This window comes from Ostrea edulis, chromosome 4, assembly GCF_947568905.1.
Source record: "Ostrea edulis chromosome 4, xbOstEdul1.1, whole genome shotgun sequence".
In the NCBI taxonomy this organism is placed as follows: Eukaryota; Metazoa; Mollusca; class Bivalvia; order Ostreida; family Ostreidae; genus Ostrea; species Ostrea edulis.
Window position 1 is genome coordinate 42,888,411 of NC_079167.1, and position 19,991 is coordinate 42,908,401.

General features: G+C 36.8%; 1 protein-coding gene across 1 annotated transcript; it reads right to left on the reverse strand.

Moving 5' to 3' along the window:
- Positions 1 to 7,020: 7,020 nt before the first annotated feature.
- On the reverse strand, positions 7,021 to 12,424 carry LOC125669397 (uncharacterized). Its single transcript, XM_056162694.1, has 4 exons — positions 12,108 to 12,424; positions 11,684 to 11,916; positions 8,353 to 8,517; positions 7,021 to 7,707 (listed from the first exon to the last, which is right to left on the reverse strand). The coding sequence occupies exons 2-4, from the start codon at positions 11,907 to 11,909 to the stop codon at positions 7,268 to 7,270; spliced, it is 831 nt and encodes a 276-aa protein (XP_056018669.1). The 5' UTR covers positions 11,910 to 11,916; positions 12,108 to 12,424; the 3' UTR covers positions 7,021 to 7,267.
- Positions 12,425 to 19,991: the final 7,567 nt, after the last annotated feature.

The following is a 19,991-nucleotide window of genomic DNA, read 5'->3' on the forward strand; positions in this document are numbered from 1 at the left end:
TATACTTGTCTGATAGTGGTGTCTGATGGTGGCGTCTGATAGTGGTGTCTGATGGTGGTGTCTGATAGTGGTGTCGGATAGTGATGTCTGATAGTGGTGTCTGATAGTGGTGTCTGATAGGATATAATTGTCGGATAGTGGTGTCTGATAGGATATAGGATGAAGTTCTTCAAAATCATGCTTCAGTTTTAGACACATTTAATATCCCAGTCAATGGGTCGAATGGATATGAGTTACCATACCTATACTGAATTCCTAAACTACATAAAACCCTTACAAACAAAGATACATTGCTGGATCAAGTAAGTGCTCTACCAAGACCCTATCTTTGCTCCTCAAGAAAATATTAACAGCTGTGAAGGAGAAACTCCAAACTTGCTGTGCGACTACATATGCCAGAAGTGGTGTAAATCGAATGTGGATTCTAAAGAATTTTAAAGAACTTTTAGTAAACTTGAAATCACAAAACTTTTCTCAAATCAACATCAAAACGTATGACTTTTCAACACTTTACACAACCATTCCTCACGATAAATTAAAGATTAGACTTTTTGACATCAAAGACAGTTACTACTTCAACAAATATGGAAAACGGAAATATTCATACATGTATCTTAGTGATCAGTCATCCAAAATTACTTTGTTAATCACCACTCTGATTCCACGCACAAGTACTCTAAAGTTGAAATAAAAATATGCTAGAGTTCCTCATTGACAATATCTTCATGGTTTTTGGTGATCAGGTCTTCCAACAGTCTGTTGGAATTCCCATGGGCACGAATTGTGCTCCTTTGTTAGCTGACCTGTTTTTATATTTATATGAAGCAGAATATATTAAAAATAACTTTTACGTGAGAAGAACAAGAGTACCGCAAACGGTACATAATACGCCTGTGAAATACTTACATAGGGTGTTTTTTCTCAAAAATTGTAGAAAATCAAAATCCATCCCACATGCACATCTTCTGTACCTATACAAACACTCCACAAAATAAGGTCCTCACTTGAAAACTGTGGGAGGAGTTGGGTGGACAAATTATAAACCCTCCATAGAATATTAATTTCCAAATAGACCAAGTTCAACAACCTGTAATTTTCTTTAAAAAATTGTAGAAAATCAAAATCCATCCCACATGCACATCTTCAATACCCATACAAACAATCCACAAAACAAGAGATGTTTGTAAAACACATATGCCCCCCCCCCCCCCTGGTGCAAAATTGAAAAGGGTTATACACACACATCATTTAATTGATAGAAGTATCATCAATTCAAAATATTGAGCAGACAATATCTTCCTATGTCAAGAGTGAATTGACCATGTGACCTAAAAATCAATAGGGGTGTCTACTCCTTATGCTGTATCAGTGTACCAAGTTTGGTGTCAATCAAGCAAATAATTCTTAAAATATAGGAGACAATATATCACTATGTCCAGTTCAACAATTGACTTTTGACCTCAAAATCAATATGGGTCACCTTCTCCTGAAGGTGTACTAAGTTTGATGTCTGTCAAGCAAAATGGTTATCAAGATATTGAGTGAACAGTATATTACTATGTCCAGTTTGACCTTTGACCAGGTGACCTCAAAATCATTAGGTGTCATCTCCTCCTAAATATACACCACTGTACTAAGTTTGATGTCTGTCAAGCAAAGGGTTCTCAAGATATTGAGCGGACAGTATATTCCTATGTCCAGGTTTACCCTTGACCTTTAAACATGTGACCTCAAAATCAATAGGGATCATCTTCTCCTGAAGATGTACCAGTGTACCAAGTTTGATATCTGTCAAGCAAAGGGTTCTCAAGATATTGAACGGATAGTATATTCCTATGCCCAGTTTGACCCTTGACCTTTGACCATATGACCTCAAAATCAACAGGGGTCATCTACTCCTTAGGGTGTACCAGTGTGCTAAGTTTGATGTTTTTCAAAAAAAGGATTCTCAAGATATTGAGCGGACATTATATTCCTATGTCCAGAATAGATTGGCCCTTGACCTTTGACGTTTTGACCTGAAGAACAATAGGGTTCCTCTTCTACTCATAACTAACCCAGATATGAAATATCATTATCATCAAGTGAATGGTTCTCAAGATATTGAGCGGACAACATGTGGTCTACCGACCGACCGACCAACCGACCGACAGGTGCAAACCAATATGCCCCTCTTCTTTGAAGGGGGCATAATAAGAAGCCTCTCACTTGAAAACTGTGGGAGGAGTAGGGCGGACAAATTATGTACCCTCCATATATAATTATTTCCAAATAAAGGGGCAAAACTCCTAGAAAAAAGGTCGAAATGGATCAAAATTGCAGTATGATCTAGAGTGACCCACAAAGAAGCTACACAGCAAGTTTCAGCATGATATGTGAAAGGGAAATGAAATTATAAAGAGAAAACCCCGAACGGACGGACAGACGGATGGACGGACGGACGTACAGACATCGCTATACCATAATACGTCCTGTCAAAAGACGGGCGTATAAAAAAAACTCTTGCTGTGGCCTTCAATTCGACATTTAGATATATCGACGATGTATTATCTATGAACAATAAAAAAAAAAATCATTCATATGCCGATTCAATATATCCTAGTGAACTCGAAATAAAAGACACCACAGAGTCGTCCACTTCTGCTTAATACTTAGATATTTTATTGATAGTAGATATTAACGGCAAACTAACAACTCAACTTTATGATAAATGGAATGATTTCAACTTCTCCATCGTCAACTTCCCACATTTATACAGCAATATTCCATTATCACCTGCATATGTTGTTTACCTCTCTCAACTGATTTGATACGCAAGAGCTTGTTCTATGTATGGTCAGTTTTTAAATCGGAGCCAGGGGCGGATCCAGGAATTGTGGTTACGGGGGCGCCACTTTATGAGACAGTGGGTCCAGGGCGAAGCCCTGGTGGGGGTCCAGGGGGCGAAGCCCCCGGAAGCTCCTGGGTTTTACTGATTTTATGGGGTTGAAATATTTCTCCTATTTAGTCATTTGTACTATTTTCTATCATTTTAATAAGGTAAAATTAATAAAATGACCCAACTTTTAAGGGTTTTTTTGAAAAAAAATAATTTCTCCCAATAAAGTAATTCAAGAAATCAAAAGATTTTGTCATTTATTTCTCCGGGAGTGGAAGAAATTATTGCTTCTTTTATCGTTTAGTACATTTTCCGAAACAAGATACCGCGATTTACCTTAAATTTGAAAATTTTAGGGGGGGGGGGGGGCGCCGGCTGCGCCCCCTCTAAATCCGCCACTGGAAGCAGGCTACAGACAACCAGGTTGTTTGTGCAGGGGTTCCAACAGTCTCGTTTAAAATCAGCATTATGCAAATTCTATGGTCGTTATAACGATCTATATTTTCCCAATACAACCTATCATTGGGTCAAATGCTGTCTGACGTGTTTCATGCTGATTGTTAGGCCGTTCTTGGCACACTGATTTTGACTACGGATAACTCTGTTCACCTGATCAAGATATAGAGCTCACGGCAGGTGTGACCGGTAGACAAGGGATGCTTACTCCTTCTAGGCACCTGATCCCACCTCTTATATATGTAGGGGTCCGTGTTTGCCCAACTACCTGTTTTGTATTGCTTGTGAGAGTATTGAGAATGATCACTGTTCGTTATCTTCGCCTTTCATTAATAGGACTGAGCAAACTGAATATTGAATAAGCTACAGAAAATCTAATTTAATATAAAGATTGAATCCACAGTGTACCAGAATTTTCATTCATAAAATATTTAGTTTTACATCTACATATATATTTTTAATACCAGGAAAGCCCCCCCCCCTCTCTCTCTCTCTCTCTCTCTCTCTTTAGCTGTAGCCTGTGGTCTCTTTTTACCACCCCTCTTTTCAAAAACTTTTTGTAAATATTAAACACCGATGTATCTCCAGTAAATGTACAGGCCTTTCCCCCCGTGGATATTGGAAGATAAGGGTCACAGTATAGAAAACTAAGTTTTAAATGGTCACCCATAGCCTGAAAACTACAGAATTACTATTCGAGGTCAATACAGGTAAATGAGGTAGAAAGAAAACGTAGTCTTTGCAGATTTCAATTGTATCTATTTTTATGAATTTCATCACCAGCACAAGATTGTCCAGTCGTGCTTTTTTAATATAATTTTCTTTATAGTGTAAATTAACACAATATTTGTTGGTTATAGAGGCAGATTCAAGGCTATAGGAAGGGAAAATTCCGAAACCTCCCATGGACAAGATTTTTAGCTCTGTTTCTGTTTATCATACCTGCAGGAATCACAGACACATGACGATTGAACCCCCCTACACTCCCTTGGATCCGCCACCCCTCTTTTGATATGCAAAACAAAACTAAGAGAAAATGTTTCCTGAACATTCGTGGATTCTATGTCTATTGTATTTTTTTCAATTTCCACTGCTTATCTTCCACCTTAAATTCGTAAGTTACAGTGCTTTAAGTAGTTCCGGATTTTAAGCAGTTCCGGATAATTTTGTGAGTAATTAAAATTAAACAATTAAAAAGGTCTCTGTTTCTTGTGTGCCATTTTACATAAGTAAATAATCTGGATTCATGCGCAGATTACCATAGATATAAGAAGATAATGTAAAGGAAAAAGTCAATTATTGCACTCAAACGTTTAGCAACACTTTAAACTAACAATGTACAAAGACTGTTATATAAGAATACAAAAAACTTTTGCATGGTTTGTTTTAAAGATAAGTATAGATCTGTCTTCCTTAATGGATGCCTGGTGCCACAAGACCGGAAGCGGTTAACAGTCTCCGTCATGTACATCCACATCCTGCATGTATAACCATCCTTGTTTGGTTATGTAAAATTGTGAAGAGTGATGTCTGCTTCGTGCGCCATTATATTTCTAGTTTGAGAAATGAATATGACGCTCCACTTGCTGACAGTGTCAGCGTTCTTGATATACTAATATTTACACGTGCACTGTTGTTACTGTTTAAGACACCGTATTGTACACAGCGAAATACATTCTCTCACCAGAGGGCGCGTTACGCAACCTTCACTTGTATTGTGAGTAGCGCACGGAACTCTGGGTAGAGAATGAGAGAAATATCCGATCCCATTTTATTTTCGCCCCTTTCGCAAAGTGGGCAAATTTACGAATGGACCAATTCAAATTTTATAAAATTCAATTCTTTTAAAATGACCGTGTCTGGACGAATTTAAAACGATACGAAACAGTCTGCAAGTGTGGAAGGAAACAAACAACCATGGGGCATAAATAATTTACAGTATGTACATGTATTCTCACAGAGTGGCTGTAACCAATATGATTTAGTGAATACGATAAGAGGAATGGTGGTACGTTTTAGACCTGAACAATTTTGTGTGTCCTAGGTATGCCACCGTATGTTAATGATTGCTGTTTTCTTCACATATGTGCAGCGACGCTAAATCATGACATTTGTCAGATTAAGCGTTCGTCTATCACGCAGTTAAAAGTTATCTGTCAGAAAACTTAGTCTTTTGCAGCACATTCCACCGTGTTCAAGACTGTGGTGCTCAACAACCACGAGCACGCCTAAACACGTGACAGGAAGGATGGAAACACCCGCCAGATGGAGTGACCAACCAGTTTCCCCCTCCTCGATTTCACTTGCTTTCTTTGATATCAAAATCAAAACGATGATGGTGCATATAACTGAAAGAAGAAAACGTACTCGTATTTGTGAAAACTGATGACAGGAGAAAGGGGTGTTGTGCACAGTATTCAGTGTTACTTTGAGGGGCGTGGTGTTGCAGTACTCGATCAGTGTTACTATGAGGGGCGTGGTGTTGCAGTACTCGATCAGTGTTACTATGAGGGGCGTGGTGTTGCAGTACTCAGTGTTACTATGAGGGGTGTGGTGTTGCAATACTCAAGTGTTACTATGAGGGGCGTGGTGTTGCAATACTCAAGACGAAGTGTATCAAAGAGTTTAACTTTATTTCTAATGAATGAAAAAAGGATCCGGAAAAAAAGGGATAAATAAACAAATGAAATAAACCACGCGTAAACAGCTTCACGAAAAGTATGTCGTCGTGAAAAGTGCACAGTTCATACTCTCATGTATTCTCAGAATTACATTTACCTTTTATTTTCATTTCTGTCGGAATTCCCAGCCGTTAAAATAAACCTACTACGTATATCTCTCTGTATCCATACGCGCATTGTAATGTTCACAACTGCAACATATTCACGAGGAAATAACTGTCATTAAAATTTGTAAAGATACAAAAGTAAAGATATCGGAAATATTAATATAATGCTTTCGAATGTAATCGACCAGGGCTGGGTTTTTGAGGAGACTTATAACAAATATTTCTAAGAATATTAGAGAATTGCCCTACAATCTCGTGTGCAAATCCTAGTCAATAAATAATTGATTACATGGCTAAGTACAGATCCTATCATATAGATTATAAAATGTACATTTTAAATGTATGGTAAAATAGTTATGCACAAATCATTTGAAATGAACCATGATCATGTAAGGTTTCATATGATCAATCAGTTATTTATAAACCCTATAAAATTAATCATTAACATGTCTGACAGTGCTAAGAGAACGTGAAATACAATCACAGAGAAAAGGAACTTTGTGCTTTTATTTAGAGATTTAGGAAGAGCAATTTTAAGTGATTGAAAGGTCGTAATCTGAATATCTCACCAATAACAACACCCCCCCCCCTATATTTACCCATGTAGGTAAAATTAAATTCTAATCCATTCTGAAACAAATATGACCAACTGCCACTAGAGATCAGACATGCATCACTAAACATGCTATTGGCATAATCCCACCCTCGTACTCCGTCAAGGCAAGTGATCACCCGGTTTTTCCGCCTTCCACTCGGTCAGTTCTTTGAATATCACGGCTGTATTGACTATTCCTTGTACATTCAGCGATTGTACATCAGGAGGTGCGATAAGGACTGTTTGTATCAAGGAAGAAAAAAATACACCCCCGCCCCACTGTAAGAACAAGAACTACACGAGTGCGTTAACATGTTTATTCTCCAATTCCACGTCCACAATAAATGCCTTCATTGCATTCTGTATTGCACAATTGACCGCTTAATGAAATACTAACAGCTGACTTATGCATGAAATAATTTTGCCTTCTTGGCTCCTCGTATAAAACAATCTATATATATAGCCGTAAGACTGATGACGAGTACGTCTTTCCAAGTAGAATAACACATTGATTGTAGTCGAGAAGATTAATTAATTGATTAATTATCAATCAAACCTCCCATTCCGTCTGGCCGCGTTTGGAGGATCCTGGTTCCTCGTTGTAGCGCACGATGTCTGTTGAGACAGTGTCTACTGAGAGATTGTCTGGCATGTGGTAGTAAGATCCGGTAGGCAAGGAAAGGCTGGCTGTAGAGGACCGATAGGAGAAGGACTGGTCATCCTTAGGATATGGACAAGGCAATTCGTTGACTAAACTAGGATCCAAACAACCAGTGTGGGAATTTTTTACACGTGTTTTTGTCGGGTTCTTTGTTTTGAGATCTTTATTGATATTTAAATAATTTCTTCGTTCCAGGAATATTGCAACACCAAGCACACTTTCTGAGATAATACAAAAGAACGTCAGTCCGAAAGACCAGCCTAATCGTCCTTCCGGGAGTCTGTTGGCTTCCGGTCCAGTGATTATAAAATTGAGCAGCAAAAGAAAGGCTAAAAGCAAAAGAAATGTGGGACTTCAAGCTATAAATAGAAGACTGCATCTCTGATTAACGCTAGCAATGCTTGAACGTTGTAGTAGGGGGAAAATCAACTAAATACTAAATATGATTCATTCAGAAAGGAGAATTTAAATATTTAAATTTAAATCATATATATAAAGCACTAAATAATCACAACTAGGTACTGAAAATTTTCGCCCCAGCCCGGGGTCGAACCAGCGACGTACGGCACCCACCGCCTAGCAAGATTGTCAAACCAGTGCGAAAGTCCACTCGGCCACAACGACGTCCCGTCGCTGGTTCGACCCCGGGCTGGGGCGAAAATTTTCAGTACCTAGTTGTGATTATTTAGTGCTTTATATATTAATTAATTGATTATCACATGTATCGTTTAGATCCTAGGGGTAAACGTAAGGTTGGGTGTTATAATTGTTTGTTTGTGCTTTATATATATATATATATATATATATATATATGTGTATATATATATATATATATATATTTCAATAAAAAAGCAGGAAAATATACAGTTCCAAAATATATTTAAATCACTATATATATATATATATATATATATATATATATATATATATATATATGGTATGAATCTCAGGTATTTCTATTGAGGTATTATTACCAACGACAGCAGAAAATCCTAAGACAACACCGGCAAGTTTCTGTCTGTACTTCTCGACTTCGTGAATGCAAAAGAATCCGATAAGTGCTAACTCCTGAAGGAAAATCGCCATCAGTGAACACGTCATGAGTATCCGGGCCCCATGGTACCAATCACTACCTCCGCCTACAAATAGGGAGAACAATGGTGTCAATCACTAGCCCGCCTACAAACAATGAGAGAAAAGGCGTCAATCACTAGATCCACCTACAAATGATGAGAACAATGGTGTCAGTCACTAGCCCCGCCTACAATCAATGGGCAAAAAAGTGTCACTCACTAGATCCACCTACAAACAATGAGAACAATTATGTCTATCACTAGTATCCGCCTACAAACAATGAGAACAATTATGTCTATCACTAGTATCCGCCTACAAACAATGAGAACAATTATGTCTATCACTAGTATCCGCCTACAAACAATGAGAACAATTATGTCTATCACTAGCTCCGCCTACAAACAATGAAAGCCAACGTACAATGTACATGTATGCATTGATGATGCCTTAGGCTTTCAAACTTGTTATTAGCGTGAAATCAAAGTAATCGATTCCATTTAAGGATGATATCGTACTAGAAATTCGATGTTCCTTTGGAGCCAACTCTAGATATGATGTAATTCTGATTAGTAGCTTCTCTATTATTGCCTTCATTTCTTACAAAGAGTAAGATATTAAGATATCGCGTGCGACTATTGACTAAGGTTTCAACTCAAAGACAAATCTTGAGACCTTGTTCTGCATTACTCGTAGCCTTTTAAGGATTTTGTGAGACTTGCGTACCAAGAACAACAGTATTGAATGAGTGCTGATGATAGAGTTGACCTTGACCTAGTATTGAGCCAACCTCTGTTTCTATATAAGAATGTTGCCCTTGTTTGTATCTACGATGTAGTACGTCGCATCTAATGAACTTGTCAATGGCGACACCTAAAGTATTTGACCTTATCAGAGGATTTGATGATGAAATCATGGCATTTAATGACAACGTCATCAATCATCAATTGCTTTGACCTTCCTATCTGGTCCAAAGAGTATACATTCTGCCCAGGTGTAGGGAGAGCTTGTTGTCTATAAGCCAGTCTGAGCAATATTCAGGTGTCTTACCAAATTCCCTTGAGATTACCTCACAGTCTCCATGGGAATATAGAACGGCACTATTATCTGCATACAATAATGTTCATTATCTTCACCTTTCATTACAGTCACCATCTGTACTTACAACCATACTAAAACAACAGAGGACCTACGATGCTTCTCTGAGGCACGCCGCAGGTAACAGGATCTGAGTTCGATAGAATATTGTCTAACCTCACCATTTGTGATCTGTCTGATAAGGTATGGTCTGAACCAATGGGATTCAGTATCCATTTTATCGAGTTTTCCACAAAGTGTATTGATCCACAGTAACAAATGCTTATTGGAGATCAAGCATGACCATTCCTGCAAACAGTCCTCTAGAATTTGGGTTCCTAATATAATCTACAAGATATGTTAAGCATGTGTCTGTAGAGTATTTCCCATGGAATTCTCACTGAAATTCATACAACATGTTGTTTTCTACTAAAAAGGTAGTATGAACAAATTTCCATGTACCTTTGATACAATATAGTAGCGGTCAGCCGGGTTCGATCGCCGGTGACCAGATAGCTCATTTGGTAGAGCACCTGACCAGAGATTCAGGGGGCCCTGGTCCGCTGCATTTTCTCACTTCCTGTTACGTTTGGTGCCGTGACCAGGATTTAACAGGAAGGGAGGAATTTATTATGACTATTAGCATTTAATTTAAATATTTAGTACCTTTACTTGCGTCTCTATTCTTTTTGTTGATCATTACTTTTGTGTAAAGTCCGATTTGGTTGTGAATTGTTTACTTTATTATTTCCACACATTGTCCCACGAATTCCGTTGTTGAATTTACCTCCTTCTTGCGAATCATTCCGAGGTTAATTTGTTTCCTGACTTTTCATTGGTTTAAACTTTGTACCTTAAACTTATCAGAGGTCCTTTTAGATATTCACCATGCTGTATTTTTTTTTTAAAAAAAAAGCCTGTAAGTTAGAGTAATTTTCATTGGTTAGAGTCAGAATATAAACAGTGATAGCGGCATTTTCAAGTCACTTTGCTAGGGCTGAAGGACCCAAAGGTTTGAGCTCTCTCTTCTTCTTCTCTTCTTAGAGTTAAATCTCGGACTGCTCGTGCAGTCATTTTTTCGTGTTTAGGAAATGGTCTAAATTCTGTCAAATGTAACTTAAATCGGGCTTTAGGAAATTTTCAGTCTACTTGCATAGAGGTTCACTATGATTTTTAGGGTGTTGTATGGAATCGCCTAGGTTGTATATGGAAGCTCACTCCCATCTATTTTGATATATATTTCATAGGTTATCACACTCTCATTTTTGCTCCCTTATATTTTTGTTCTCAAATTATTTACTTTGTTATTATTTATTCAGGTATTAACTTATTTTTCTACCTCATTTTTTAAAATTTACATTTTGATATTATTTTGGAAACTTATTTGTTATTTGTTATCAACGACAATTAGTATTCAGAATTATAAATGTAATAAATTAACTGTTAAAATTTCAAACTGCCTTCTTTTTTCAAGGTGTTGATCATAATCTGGGAATCTCAGAACCTGGGTTGAATAAAACAATACCAGTCATGGTAGATTGATATAGTTAGTGAGCTTAGTTTGTTCCTTAGTATTACTTCATAAAGTTTAAAGTGATTTTACCATTCATTTATACTTTGGGCAGACTTAGTACACTTTGTGGCCATAGACAAATTGGTTCCCGTTTCATTATTTCAATGTAGCGATCAGCCGGGTTCGATCGCCGGTGGCCAGATAGCTCAATTGGTAGAACACCTGACTAAAGATTCAAGGGGCTCGGGTTCGAATCCCGGTCTGGTCCGTTGCATTTTCTCCCTTCCTGTTACATTTGAAGTTTAAAGATTAATTTTACTATTCATTTATACTTTGGGCAGACTTAGTACACTTTGTGGCGATAGACAAACTGGTTCCCGTTACAATATCAAGAATACTGACTGGGCTATAACGTCTAACGTCAAGTTGGCTACCTATTGTATATAAGGGTTTAACCCTTACCATCTTCATACTAGATGGGACAATGCATTTCATTTCCTCACAAAGTTTATAAGTGTTAGCAACACAAGTGACTAGAGATGTAGAACATGTCAAAGCAATAAGAAAAACCTAGCCTGGAGGATTTTTGTAAAACCAAGCATGCTCGAGTGCCATCATAATTATGTTCGCCAGGATTGACTCACCACTCTTGAAAATCTTGTTCTCGAACATTGAATTGGAACATTCCGACTCTCCGTTGTCGGATCTCCAACAACCCATCCACAGCCCCACGTTGATGATTTTCCCGTCTAACCGGAAGTACCACCAGTGGTTTGTGCAGAAACAAAGAATGAAGAACAGCAAGCTGATGGCATAACAGACGAAGGCTCCAAAACACAGGTAGGATTGGTGGAGTCGGAGTTTGTACATATTAATGCTGAAAATAACACCTTCATAGATTATATAATTGTGATAATGGGAAGAAGATGGTATGGGATAACTAAAGAAAAACCTTGGTAGTTGTAGAAATAAACTGAAATAACAATATTTTGTGCAAACTTTGCAACTTTAGTTGTAGATGAATGCGGAAGTAGAAAGTATTGTAGAAGAGGCCGCTTAAGTACGTACCAGAACCACAGAGAATGACCTCGAGAACGGCGCTCTAGGGACAAGACATAACACGGAAACTCCTCACACAGCACCGCCTTAACATCACTCGATAAACTTCTAAAATATACAGGCTATGCCGCCATTCTTCCTCGGTCGGCGATTATTAGGATAAACAAGAAGCACGAAACAATACCAGCCGTTATAGACCGCTTCACATGACCGAGAACTAGTGAGGATTTAAATCTTTTAAAGACCTGTTAGCTAGCCTGAGTTATAGACTCAGTGTTGTTTTTTCTTCCTCCCCTGTCACACAGAGTTAGTCACAGTTTGTATGTCGTTTGTCTAGTGTAGCTGTCGTGTTGTTTTTCATTTATAATTTTTACATTTTCGGCAGATTTTTTCCCAAGCAGCAATGGGCCATTCTCGACTTGTGACAGAACTTCATTGGGTAGAGATATTTCAAGTTTATCTAACTGAAAGACGGAGTATTCCATTTTTTCAAGGAAAAAATAAATATGAAATGATAAAAATAAGGTTTGGGGTAAACTAAAATCTTCTCAAACAAAAGTCACTAATCCGAAAGGACAAAACGTAAATGTGATAGTTTCCTACACAGTGTAGGAGACTAAAAGAGTGGGTGGACATGCTTTTTGCAAAATCAGGTTAAAAAAAGCAAGATGTCACTTTCTTTGTTTTCCTTTTATTGTGTATTGTAATACAGGATAGTGAAAAAGATCACTAAATCCAAACGGTTAACATGCTCATTTGAATATGATGAACATTGCATTGTTACAAACAAACAAACAAAACAAAACAATAAAGATGCCTTCGCTCCATGAATTTTAAACGCTTAAAGTTATTTCTTTTACAAAAAGATGTAGACAAAAGCTCACAAAATTAAAGTTGCTCTTGTCTGAAAAAGAAAATCCTAACATCGCTTATATGAAAAAGGAAATCCTAAGAACGCTTATCTGGAAAAAAAGAAGAAATCCTAACACCGCTTATCTGGAAAAAAAGAAGAAATCCTAACACCGCTTATCTGAAAACAAGAAATCCTAACGCCACTTATCTGATTAAGGAAATCCAAACAACGCTTATCTGAAAAAAAGAAACCCTAACAACGCTTATCAGGACTTCTTTCGATCCGTTTACCATGCGTTAATTATGAACAGCTACTCCGGTTACAGCAATTCCCTTCTGGTAATATGCTGCACATTATTGAGGGTTAGATTCTCTGTCGAGGTGTTAGTATTTCGATTCTCCGTCGAGGTGTTAGTATTTTCGATTGTTTTATACCTATATGCTTTTTCGGACAAGCAAAATTGCATGTCCATGAAGTCTTGTGTATATAGAGAAACCATACATATTCGTCACAGGGCACATGTCTTCTTTCTCCTATTAAATGTTCCTGAAATATCTCACTAGAAAGTCTTACGAGTGTGAATATTCTAAAACCCAAAGAATAAGAAATAAAGACCTTGTTTACTGATGCTTTATTATTATAACAATATCTCCATGTAGAATTATTAGTAATTAATGATTTTAAACAATAAAAAAGATTGAAACCCCTGCTAGACTCGAACGCACGAACTACACTCTACAGATCAGCAGTCGACATGTTAACCCTCTGATTTACCCACCTAGACTTAGAAGGAACAACCAAATATTGCTGCTGTTGTAACGGAGCAGCAGGGAAGGGCAGTTGCTCGGGGCAACCTCTCCAGCCACTGTTTACGGGTCCGTTCGTTAGGTTTTTATGTCTGTTCATCACGCCTTTATGTATCTTGATTTCAATATATGGCGAGAAACCGTTTATCTTGATTTTATTGTCATTTATTTGCAAAATAGCACTGTTGTGCATTAAAAATCATTTGCTCTTTCGTTTTGCAATTACGTCTGTTCGTTACGTACCAGATCGTTAATTTTGTTTTTATGTATATTTGATCTGCAAAACGGACTATTAAGTTGATTAAGCATTTGATATCATTTATTAAGTTTTTATGGTCATTGGAATTACATAAGTGTTTATTTTCCATAATACAGTCCCTGAATTAATCTTACAATCTATGATGGATTGCCGTAGCTCCGTAATATTCTCCAGAGGTTAGCACGGTCAATTGTGCCGAATATTTATCTAAAGTTAAAACGATGTGCAATGGGGACTGCCACTTCAGTGACTTTTCAATGATTAGAAGTGAGATGGCTATTTTAATTTGTGTAATGAGCATCCGAATCTAAATTCTGCTTGTTCAGGACACATCATGAAGATGTGAAATAAGGAATTTCTATCTAGGTACAGGAGCTCATAATAGGGGCCAGAGAAATAAGGAATTTCTATCTAGGTACAGGAGCTCATAATAGGGGCCAGAGAAATAAGGAATTTCTATCTAGGTACAGGAGCTCATAATAGGGGCCAGAAAAAGAAGGGTCGAATTTTCATTGATATTCCTTTGACAGTTTATTGGTATACATTTTTCGTTCGAAAGGGGAGGGGGGGGGGCTCATAATAATTAGAAACATACCCCCTGTCTTAAACATTTTAACCCAAAGGAAGTTGTACACAAGGGCCACAACTCTCTTTAGATTCATCACTTCTAATTGTGGTCGGTCCTTAAGTGTGCAATATGATTTCAGCTGCAACGATGGATCTACGATTTTCGGATGACTTTCTAAATTCAAACTGGCTTCTTTCAGAGATTGAAAATGGTTGCTAGTTTGCTTTACGTCCCGTCGAGAATTTTTCACTGATACTGAGACGTCACCAGCTGTAGGTGAAGTACCACAAGACCTAGGCTTAGCACTCGGGGCCGTAACAGTGAAGGTTCTTTATCGTGCCAGCGCCTACCGCGACACGGGACCTCCGTTTTTAGGTCATATCCTAAAGACCCGTGATTCTCACTTCTAAATGCCGAGCGTTTGGCGAAGGAACAATCACTACCTATGTGTACATCTTCTGTGTGACACGGCCATAGCACGAGTGGGGCTCGATATCTCACGACCTCCTGGTTACGAAGCAAACGCTCTACCACTGAGGTACTGCGACTGAGTGAGAATTTTTAGTAATATATTAACTCTATGTTCCACAATAATTAGACTGGCACAACAAACCAGCTACATTGGATGCATAACTTCAGGTCCCATTCCTGGTACACGTGACGAGTGAAGAAACAGGAATGGCTGATACTTGTAAGGACTATACCTCCATCCCCCTAGTTTTAGATGATATGATTGACCTATATTTCCTGGTGGAGTGGTCAAGCCATATTCAGTTCTTGGTAACCATACATTCTACGGTGACGAAATTTGCATACATAATACGTGTATCGGTATATTCACTCAGACTTAATTCAATGATACTTAATTCAGTCAAACGAGATTTAATGATACTTAATTCAGTCAAAGGAGATTTAATGCGACTTGATTCAATCAGACGTGATTTAATGTAATAATACTTAATTAATTCAGACTTGACACATATGATTGCAGAATAGAAGGTTATTTAACGTGTCAACACTTCCCGTAACATTCACAGTCTACCTATGTTAAACATCTTAACATCTTAAAGAGCAGCCACTACCTATGTTAACGCCTTAAGGAACAGTCACAACCAATGTTAACACCTTAAGGAACAGTCACAACCAATGTTAACACCTTAAGGAACAGCCACTACCTATGTTAACACCTTAAGAAACAGTCACTACCAATGTTAACACCTTAAGGAACAATCACTACCAATGTTAACACCTTAAGGAACAGTCACAACCAATGTTAACACCTTAAGGAACAGTCACAACCAATGTTAACACCTTAAGGAACAGTCACAACCAATGTTAACACCTTAAGGAACAGTCACAACCAATGTTAACACCTTAAGGAACAGTCACTACCAATGTTAACACCTTAAGGAACAGTCACTACCTATGTTAACACCTTAAGGAACAGTCACAACCAATGTTAACACCTTAAGGAACAGTCACAACCAATGTTAACACCTTAAGGAACAGTCACTACCAATGTTAACACCTTAAGGAGCAGTCACTACCAATGTTAACACCTTAAGGAACAGTCACTACCAATGTTAACATCTTAAGGAGCAGTCACTACCAATGTTAACACCTTAAGGAACAGTCATTACCAATGTTAACACCTTAAGGAACAGTCACTACCAATGCTAACACCTTAAGGAACAGTCATTACCAATGTTAACACCTTAAGGAACAGCCACTACCTATGTTAACACCCGAAGGAACAGTCACTACCAATGTTAACACCTTAAGGAACAGTCACTACCAATGTTAACACCCGAAGGAACAGTCACTACCAATGTTAACACCTTAAGGAACAACCACTACCTATGTTAACCCCTTAAGGAACAGTCACTACGTACGTTAACGTCTTAAGGAACAGTCACTACCTATGTTAACACCTTAAGGAACAGTCACTACCAATGTTAACACCCGAAGGAACAGTCACTACCTATGTTAACACCTTAAGGAACAATCACTACCTATGTTAACACCTTAAGGAACAACCACTACCTATGTTAACACCTTAAGGAACAACCACTACCTATGTTAACGTCTTAAGGAACAGCCACTACCAATGTTAACACCTTAAGGAACAGTCACTACCTATGTTAACACCTTAAGGAACAATCACTACCTATGTTAACACCTTAAGGAACAATCACTACCAATGTTAACACCTTAAGGAACAATCACTACCTATGTTAACGTCTTAAGGAACAGTCACTACCAATGTTAACACCTTAAGGAACAGTCACTACCAATGTTAACACCTTAAGGAGCAGTCACTACCAATGTTAACACCTTAAGGAACAGTCATTACCAATGTTAACACCTTAAGGAACAGTCACTACCAATGCTAACACCTTAAGGAACAGTCATTACCAATGTTAACACCTTAAGGAACAGCCACTACCTATGTTAACACCCGAAGGAACAGTCACTACCAATGTTAACACCTTAAGGAACAGTCACTACCAATGTTAACACCCGAAGGAACAGTCACTACCAATGTTAACACCTTAAGGAACAACCACTACCTATGTTAACCCCTTAAGGAACAGTCACTACCTATGTTAACGTCTTAAGGAACAGTCACTACCAATGTTAACCCCTTAAGGAACAGGCACTACGTACGTTAACGTCTTATGGAACAGTCACTACCTATGTGAACACCTTAAGGAACAGTCACTACCTATGTTAACACCTTAAGGAACAATCACTACCTATGTTAACACCTTAAGGAACAACCACTACCTATGTTAACACCTTAAGGAACAACCACTACCTATGTTAACACCTTAAGGAACAACCACTACCTATGTTAACGTCTTAAGGAACAACCACTATCTATGTTAACATCTTCTTTTTTTATATATTTTTTTAAAACATACATACAGTATTATATATATATATATATATATATATATATATATATATATATATATATATATTCTGCAAAGAAACTTGTGCAAAATGTTTATAAGAAACTATCAAAGGTATATGTATATATTATTTTCTGAGAGAGAGAGAGAGAGAGAGAGAGAGAGAGAGAGAGAGAGAGAGAGAGAGAGATGAATTCAGTCATTATTTAATATATTTTAAAAAGGTACATATATATTAAAATTTATAAAAAAAAAAAAAAAAATAAACAACAACAACAAACAAACACTCAATGAAATAATTGATTCCAGCGGTTCCAGCAAGTGTCAAACAAATCTTTTTCACCATTTTTATATGCAATATGTCTGAGTTTCATAAAATGTATTCATTAGCGATATCGCAACATTTACATTCAGTGTCTTCCCTTTACACCTCATAGTATAGATATTTCAGCCAAAGAACAAGATTATTTTGTATAGTTTTCTTTTCATCCAAAAATCCAAAAATAAAATTATTTTTTGTTATTGATATTTTAAGATTGGTCTTGTGTTCAAAACAAACTTCAAATTCTCTTAAGAAATGCTGAACACTATCACATTCCCAAAACAAATGTTCAATTGTTTCTTCTTCTATCTGACAGAATGTACAATTCTTATCATCTCTAATTTTGATTTTGAAAAAGTATGAGTTTGAAGCTAAAATTTTGTTCAGAATTCTGTATTGAAACCATTGCAGTTTACAATTACTTGTAACTTTAAAGGGCAATCTGAAGATCATTTTCCATTCTGTGTCATTTAATTCAAATATTTCATTCCACTTTCTTTTACCAGTAGGTTCTGTGCAGTTTTGATTGAGAAGAGTATAAAATTGTCTTGATTTTTTGCATCGTAGAAGAGTGTATGTACTTGACATAATCAGAGGGTTTGTTAATTTAATTAATTTTTTATCAAACTTGACTTTTTTCATCCATGCTTTAATAGCATTTATGACACTCGTATATTCTAAAAAATTAATTTTTACTTTCGGATAAATGTTACAGAAAGATTCATAAGTCAGGAACAAACCCTCTTCATCAATAAGGTCATTAAGGTATTTAATATTATTGTGAAACATGGATTTATTAAGAAATGCTTTCCCACCCACAAGAAAGTTAGAATTGTGAAATATTGGAGTATCTACTGTTACTGTAAATGGATTTTGTTTATGCTGTAGCTCAATCCAAGAATCAAATACAGTGCATCAACCCAAAATTTGTTTTTCAGCGATGTCTTTATGTTTTTTATGTATTCTATTCCACATGTAGTAACTTTATTAAGATCTAAATTTGGTATGAAATTATGCAAACCCCAATCTGAAAAAAGGAGTTGTCTCATCCAAAACAATTTTAAAGAGGCTATAAAAGCCTTTACATTAATCATTTTTAACCCACCATCCTCATATTGCTTTACGATTACCTCTTTTTTAATTCTATGTTGAGAATGGCTCCACAAGAAAGAAAAGAATAGTTTATTTAATTCTTTACAATAGCTGTCATCAGGATTTGGAATTGCCAGAAAAATATGATTTAATAGAGGCAAGACCAGAGTTTTGATAACAGTAATTTTTCCTATTGGGGTCAAATGTCTTTTCTCCCATTGATTTTATTCTGCTTAGCTTTGGCTGATAATTTAGTTTTGACATGTTCTGTAATTTTACATCAAAATTAATTCCAGGTAGAGTAAACTTACAAGTCCCCCAATTCAGATGAAAGTCTTTAGAAAGGGTATCCTGACTATATTTTTTTTTATCCAATCCATACTGTATTGGGTTTTGAAAAATTAACTTTTAGTCCTGACATTTCAGAGAAGTGTCGCAATACTTTTATTGTTTCTAGAAGAGATTCCTTGCTACCATCAAGTATAATTGATGTATCATCGGCTAGTTGTGAAATTTTCTTTTCATTGTTATTTATAGTTATACCTTTAATACTTTTATTTTCTCTTATTTGTTTTGCTAAAATTTCTGCGCAAAGAAGAAAAATATAAGGTGATAAAGGAACACCTTGTCTACATCCTCTTTGAATGTTGAAAGATGCCGAGAGATTGCCACCTTGGTTAATAGTAGATATGATGTTATGATAGAATAATTTCACCCATTCATGAATATCAGGTCCAAACTTAAAATAAGTTAAGGTCTTTTGTATAAAATTCCATGAGAGGGTATCGAAGGCTTTCTCAAAGTCAATAAGTAGTAAAAGACCTGGGATTTCTTCTTCTTCAGTATACTGCATAATATCATAAATTAGTCGAGTATTTTCTCCTATATACCTATTAGAAATGAAGCCAGTTTGATCAGGATTGATAAGTTTATCCAAGTAAATCTTTAATCTATTTGCAATGGTACCAGAAGCTATTTTATATATAGTGTTCAGAAGTGTAATTGGACGCCAGTTTTTAAGATAGTGTCTTGGTTTGTCTCCTTTAGGTAAAAGTGTAATAATTCCATGTCTCTGTGT